Source organism: Anser cygnoides, chromosome 14, assembly GCF_040182565.1.
Source record: "Anser cygnoides isolate HZ-2024a breed goose chromosome 14, Taihu_goose_T2T_genome, whole genome shotgun sequence".
NCBI lineage: Eukaryota > Metazoa > Chordata > Aves > Anseriformes > Anatidae > Anser > Anser cygnoides.
The window spans coordinates 6,100,839-6,108,039 of record NC_089886.1 but is presented as its reverse complement, the minus strand read 5'-3'; the positions used below and the strand labels follow the sequence as shown (position 1 = coordinate 6,108,039).

General features: G+C 62.4%; 1 protein-coding gene across 1 annotated transcript; it reads left to right on the top strand.

The window, feature by feature from the left end:
- Positions 1-798: 798 nt before the first annotated feature.
- On the top strand, positions 799-6,941 carry ARSI (arylsulfatase family member I). Its single transcript, XM_066977020.1, has 2 exons — positions 799-2,127; positions 3,206-6,941. Exons 1-2 carry the CDS (start codon positions 1,808-1,810, stop codon positions 4,605-4,607), a joined length of 1,722 nt encoding a protein of 573 aa, XP_066833121.1. The 5' UTR covers positions 799-1,807; the 3' UTR covers positions 4,608-6,941.
- Positions 6,942-7,201: the final 260 nt, after the last annotated feature.

Sequence of the window (7,201 nt, the reverse complement as noted above, 5' to 3'; positions counted from 1 at the left end):
TGGAGGTGTCGGGGGAAGGACAGCGGCTGGGGCAGAGTGGGGGAGAGCCCAGAGCGGGGACGTGGCAGGGGGGACGCAGAGGAGGAGAGCCCAAGGAGAGGGCACCCAGGGACATGGGGGGACCCACAGGAAGAGATCCCAAAGGAGAACCCAGGGGAGGGGACGTGGAGGGGCCTGGCAGAGGGAAGCCGGGGGGAGGGGGCGGCGGTGGGGGGCCCGCAGAGGGGAGCTGAGGGAAGGGGGCCGGGGGGGCCCGCAGAGGGGAGCCATCTGGCTCTGCGGCTCCTGCGAGCAGAGCTGTGCGGCAGAGCCATCCCAAAGCCCCCGCCGAGCCCCCGCCGCTGCAGCCCTGCGGTCCTAAAGCCAGGCAGTGGCTTGGAGGGGGTGTGCTGGGGTGTCCCGTGTGCTGGGACCCTCGGGCCCCCATCCGGACACGTGCACGTGCCCAAATGTTCACCCGCATCTCCCAGAGCTCACCTCCCGGCTCCATAAGGGGTGGGGGGAACGTCTGTGGGTCCGTGCTACCAGAATCCCCCCTCCCGTGCCAAGTCAGGCAGGGCCCCTATTTCACACCAACCCCTTCCCTGGGCTAACAGTGGCCACGGCCAGTCCCGATGGCCCCTCTCTGCCTCAGTTTCCCCACCCACAAAACGGACCCACCTCCCCCCGTAGCGCTCAGCATGCCCTGGGGCGGCTTTCTTCCACGCCAGAGGTGTCCCCATAAAGTTTTTGCAGCCCCCCCCCTCCCTTTGCCCGGGTGCTCTCCGGGTGGTGGTCCTTGCACCCATGGGCGGCCGTCCCCAGGGGGCTTGGATGGACGCCGGGGGTCCGGGGGGCTGCGGGCACGGGGTCCACGAGCTGCACGTCCCGGGGCTGAGCTGCGGCGAGGCGCGCAGCCACGCTTAGGACCCTGCAGGCTCGGGTCTTCCCAGCTTTTTCCTGGAGTTGCTGAGCGAGCGGGGAGGGGCCGAGCCTGCGGCTCCCCATAAACCTGGCCGCTTCGCCCACGGCCCAGCAGATGTGGGGGCTCTCCTCGTCCCCCCGCAGTGCGGCCACAGGCTGCGTCCCGCTGCCCTCGGACCCGGGCGTCTCGCCTGCCCTCCCCGCCGCGCTGAGCCCGAGTTTCCAGAGCTCTCTGCACAGTTGGGAAAGACTTCGGGGCTGGCCGAAAGGAGCCGGGTGAGCAGAGAGGAAAAGAGGGAGGGAAAAGAGGAGAGAAGAAAAAAAAAAAAAAAAGGGGGGGGGGGGGAAATCATGGTGGTGTGGGCTTGCCAAGAAACGCTTTGGGAGAGGACGGTGAGAAAAGGAGACGGCGGCTCTTCCCCGAGGGGTGAGGACGGGAGCCCAGCACCTCTGGGCTTGAACTTTAGCACCCTCTTCTGCGAAAGCGCAAGGAACAGGATCGCCTCGTCCTGAGCGAGCCGGGAGAAGCCAGCCGCTCTCTCCAGCGAGGTTTTTTTCTGTGCTGCTTTCAAAAGACACACCAGGAAGAGAGCGCAGAGGAGGCAGCCAGCGCTCGTGGCGCTCGGGACGCTTCGTGAGTAGCCGTGGGGCTGTTGCGAATCGCCGAGCGAGGAGTGCCGGGGTGTCCGCTCGCCGCGCCGCGATGCTTGCTTGCTTTTGACTGAACGCGACCCAGCACGGCGGATTTATCTCCTTGTGTGTGTGCCTCCATGGCAGCTCCTCCCGCAGGGGCCGCGGGGGGCAGCCCCTAGGTGGGGGGCTCTCGGAGGAGCGGGCATCCCGCGTGGCCCTGGGGCGATGCCGGCACAGTAAGGCCAAAGGCAGGCGGCACCCCCCGCTCAGGATGGCTGTGTACACCCTCACGGGCTTCTCGCTGGTCAGCCTGCTGAGTTTTGGCTACTTGTCCTGGGACTGGATGAAGCCCGGCTTGGTGGCCGACGTGCCCATGGGCCCCCTGGAGAAATCGCTGCCGCCCGCCTTCGCCCGGCCGCCGCACATCATCTTCATCCTGACCGACGACCAGGGCTACCACGACGTCGGGTACCACGGCTCCGACATCCAGACGCCCACCCTGGACAGGCTGGCAGCCGAGGGCGTGAAGCTGGAGAACTACTACATCCAGCCCATCTGCACGCCCTCCAGGAGCCAGCTGATAACCGGACGGTAAGCCCGCGCCCCCCGCTGCCCCATGGCTCCCCTTCTGTCCCTGAGCCCAGGTTTGAGCCCAGCTCACCACGAGGCAGACGCCCCAGAGTATGGGATTGTGCTGGAGGGCCGCTAGGGAAGGGGTCTTGCTGGCTCTGGGGGGTGAAAAGTTGATTTTTTGCCTGGCTTAATAACAGCACGTGGCGGGTCACCAAGGCCACAAATGCAGATGCAGTTGGGCAACCAAATCACCTTGGGAGAAGGCGGTCTGTGGCCACGAGGGCCTCTGGTGGCAGGGGGAGATGTCCCCGGGGCAGTCCCACGTGGGTGACACCGGGGTGCCCAGTCTCTGGGGTGGTTTGCTCTGCGTTGGCCCATGGGGAGTCACAGAATCATAGGATCATTAGGGTTGGAAAAACCCTCCAAGATCATCTGGTCCAACCGTCCCCCTACCACCACTGCCACCCACTAACCCACGTCCCCGAGCACCACGTCCAACCTTCCCTTGAACGCCCCCAGGGACGGTGACCCCACCACATCCCTGGGCAGCCCATTTCAATCCCTGACCATTCGCTGCTGGGCTGCGGGGTGGAAGGGTTTTCCTCCCCCGTGGCTGCTGCCTCTCCCTCGGGCCCTGCCTTTCCCTCTGCTCGTTCAGTGCTGCACGGCCCGGGGCAGGGCACCTCTGGGCCGTGCAGAGCAGGGGAGGACGGGGATCTGCACACAGCTGGGGCACTGCAAACACTTTGGGATTGCTGAGCGGCTCCTGCTTGTCCTGGCAAAGAGCCCAACAACTCCGCCGGGCTGGCAGCAGTGGGATGACCGATGGTGGCATCCTGGTTTTGAAAGATCAGGAGCCCAGCGTACTTTTGCAATGTCTCCTGAGTGTGTGCACACACACACTCTCTTTTTTTGCACTTGCTTTCGGTACTTTTGTGTGGATAAGGAGTGCCCTGCTCTGGCACGGAGCTCGTCCCATGGGGTTGGGCTGGGTGACACAGAGAGCCACACGCTTTTGGGGTCTCCATAAGACACACTGCCATCACCCAGCACTGCTCCCCACCGCCACCGATCCCTCTTGGCTCTTCCCCGGCAGGTACCAGATCCACACAGGGCTGCAGCACTCCATCATCCGCCCCCGGCAGCCCAACTGCCTGCCCCTCGACCAGGTCACCCTGCCCCAGAAGCTGCAGGAGGCCGGCTACTCCACGCACATGGTGGGCAAGTGGCACCTCGGCTTCTACAAGAAGGAGTGCCTGCCCACCCGACGGGGCTTCGACACCTTCCTGGGCTCGCTGACGGGCAACGTGGACTACTACACCTACGACAACTGCGACGGGCCGGGCGTCTGCGGCTACGACCTGCACGAGGGGGAGGACGTGGCGTGGGACCAGAGCGGGAAGTACTCCACCTTCCTCTACGCCCAGCGTGTCAGCAAGATCCTGGCGTCCCACAGCCCCAGGGAGCCCATCTTCATCTACGTGGCCTTCCAGGCGGTGCACACGCCTCTGCAGTCGCCCAAGGAGTACATCTACCGCTACCGCTCCATGGGCAACGTCGCCCGCCGCAAGTACGCCGCCATGGTCACCTGCATGGACGAGGCGGTGAAGAACATCACCTGGGCCCTCAAGAAGTACGGTTATTACGACAACAGCGTGATCGTGTTCTCCACAGACAACGGCGGGCAGACCTTCTCCGGGGGCAGCAACTGGCCGCTGCGGGGACGGAAAGGGACATACTGGGAAGGGGGCGTCCGCGGCATCGGTTTTGTGCACAGCCCTCTGATCAAGCGCAAGCGCCGGACCAGCTGGGCGCTGGTGCACATCACGGACTGGTACCCGACCCTGGTGAGCCTGGCCAGGGGCAACCTGAGCAACGTCCCGGGCCTGGACGGCTACAACGTCTGGCCCGCCATCAGCGAGGGGAAGGAGTCGCCGCGAACCGAAATCCTGCACAACATCGACCCCCTCTACAACCACGCCAAGTACGGCTCCTTGGAGGATGGCTTCGGCATCTGGAACACGGCCGTGCAGGCCTCCATCCGCGTCGGGGAGTGGAAGCTCCTCACCGGCGACCCGGGCTACAGCGACTGGATCCCCCCGCAGACGCTGACCAACTTCCCGGGCAGCTGGTGGAACCTGGAGCGGCTCACCGACGGCCCGAGGAAATCCGTGTGGCTCTTCAACATCACCGCCGACCCCTACGAGCGCTACGACCTCTCGGAGCAGCGCCCGGACATCGTCAGGGCCCTCCTGCTGCGGCTGGCCTACTACAACCGGACGGCCATCCCGGTGCGGTACCCCGCCGAGAACCCCCGCGCCCACCCGGACTTCAACGGCGGCGCCTGGGGGCCTTGGGCCGGCGAGGACGATGTGGACGAGTGGGAAGGAGGCCGGGAGCCCCCGAAGAGTCGGAGCAAGAAGAAGAAGTGCAAGATCTGCAAGCTGCGCTCCTTCTTCCGCAAGCTGAACACCAGGCTCATGTCCAACCGCATCTGACGGGGGGCTCCCCAGTGTCGATGCAGCCCGGCCGGGGGGGTGCTGGCAGCGCCGTGGGGTGGGATGGAGGGAGAGGGACGTCCAGGGGGGTGCTCAGCGCCCTCCTGCTCTCCTTTGCTCCGGGGCATGCTGCCCCCAAAACGCTGCCCTCCATCCGGACCATCAGCCGCAGGGAGGGTGGGTGGGCTGGTGGGTGAAGATGGGTGATGAGGCTCAAGGCTGAGCTGTGCACAGCCCCTTCTGAAGTGGGACATGTTTTTTTGGGGACCGTGCGGGCAATTGGAAGCTCTAAGTGTTGTCCATGGCAGCAGCATGAGGTGGAGGTGCCGCCGGCCTCGGCTGCTCTGGCTGCACGTTTCCCTGCGCGTTCCGCTGCAGATACATGTTCCTGACTTCCTACGTGCTGCCAAGCAGCTGTCTGCTTTGCTCTTGAGTTTCCAGGGCTTTCCCTAACCCACGACTGCCAAATTTCCCCGTTTTACTTCCCTGCAGAAGGACGGACTCCTGACCACGGATGTCAGACCCGGAGCCACCAGGGTTGGGCTCAGCCTTGCTGCCACGGGGACCTCGCGTGGGGCCACAGCTCCTCTGCGCTGGTTTGGGGTGGCCAGGAGCAGCCCCGGAGCTGTGGCCCACAGGGACATGGCTGGAAGTGGTCCCCTGCTGCACAGAGAGGACAAATGGCTCTGCACAGCCCCACACGTGGGAGGCAGGTTTGTCCCACGCTCTGGCAGGCTTCACATGGGTCAGGTTCATCCCAGTTTTGCCTGGCCAGACCCCGCAGCTGCATGGCTGTAGGCACCCCTAAGTTCCTCCCCATCCGTCCTCCACGTGCAACCAGCTGAATAAATGAACCCAGGACAGAAAGATCTCAGGAAGGTCTGTGCAGAGCCCGATTTGCTCTGCTCCGCGACCACAAGACGTGCAACCATGGGGACACGGGGAAGGAGCATCCCCCTGCACCCCCCTCTCTTGCTGCCTTCGCTGCAGCCACCCCGGGGACTCCGGAGCTGTCACCACGTCCCCTCGCCGTGGCCAGACCTTGCACCCCCCGCGATGCCCGCACTGGGGGACCCCCCCATCTGCCCGCCGAGGGGCTCCAGCCGATGCCTTGGTGTGGGGCCAGGCAGCGCAGGAGCGCGGGCAGCGAGCAAAGCGCCGAGCCCCCGCGCTTTCCGCAGGGTGCGAGCGCGCGTACGTGCGCTCAGATGGGAGCTGGCTTGGATGAAAGAGGGTAAATAGCTCTAAAAGCATTTTGGATGCATGGTGCATTTCCATTTACACAATGTGTTTTACATTTCTCCCCACAGGTTTCTCTTGGTGCAGCGTGTGTAGGCGAAGGCCCTGCTGTGAATTTTGAAAATAGTTATTTTTGTCTCTGGAAAATGAGGCCCGTTAGGACTTGTCAGCTCTTGGATGAGCAGTGTGGGCTTTTTTTTTTTTTTTTTTCCCTCTCTCTCCCTTGCAAAATAACATTCATTTAAAATCTGTCATTGAAAGATGTGACAATTGGCAGCATGCACACTGAATACCTTTCAGTGCGCTTTCAAGCCCTGCGTGTGAGAGAGGGACGGGGACGGGAAGAGAATGCAATGACACGTTTGTTTTTTTTTTTTTTTTTTTTTTTTACTCTTAGCTGGATTATTTGGGGGAATCGGGATTTTCTATAGAAACAAAGAAAAAAAAAAAAAAAAGCTGACAGCAAGGCATAATACAGGAGGCCCTCTCCTTGCAGGGATGGGAAGGAGTTTGCAAAGCCGGAGCCTGGCGGTCAGTGCGCCCGTCCCAGCCGCTCCTCGCATCCCTGTCACTGTGTTGCTGGCTCCGTGGGCACATCCCCTGCAGCAGGACAAGGGACGAGCTTCACAGGGGGCTCAGCTCCTCCACCAGCCCCACGATGCCCCATCTCCATCCCCAGCTCGCTTAGCAAGGTGCTCCGCCGGGACGCCACCAACCTCGTGCCCATCGGCAGCGTGGCTGCAGCGCCAGCTGCCATTTGGCAAAGCCTCCTGGCAAGCGGTTGCCAAATATAAACCGGTGCCTTGCAGGAGGAGGGTGCTCAGTGCTCAGCACGCAGGGGCTGAGGTCCCCCCGGGGTCCCGGCACGGGGCTGCGGGGTCAGGGGGAGCAGGCAGAGGGAGCGGGGCTGGCCCTGGGGCGGCGGCGAGGTGCGAGGAACAGTTTTCATTTCCATATTTATGTAAACGCATCCAAGTTTAGTCCTTCTTTTATTTTTTATTTTTTTTTGGTCAAAAATGGAAATTTCCATGAAAACGTGTTCGATTTGTTCTCCCTTCAGTTTTACTAATATCTCCAAGAAAAATGTTCGCCTTGTCTTGTCTCGTTTCCAGTTTCTGATCTCCTGGGCCGGTGCCGGTTTCGCTCAGTCTAGCCAGAGTTTTAGGTCTGGGTTCTCTCCCTCTCTTTTTTTAAAGTTGAAATCTGAATTTTAACAAAAAGAAGCATCCGAAGGAAAGTGTGAGTCCCTGAAAAGAGGAGAAGTAGGCAGAAAAACCTCTGGGTGTTGGGAGAGAGTTGTTGTCCCTCTCTCAGCGCACCCAGGAGAGCGCTCGTCCTTCCCCACGTCTCCAGCC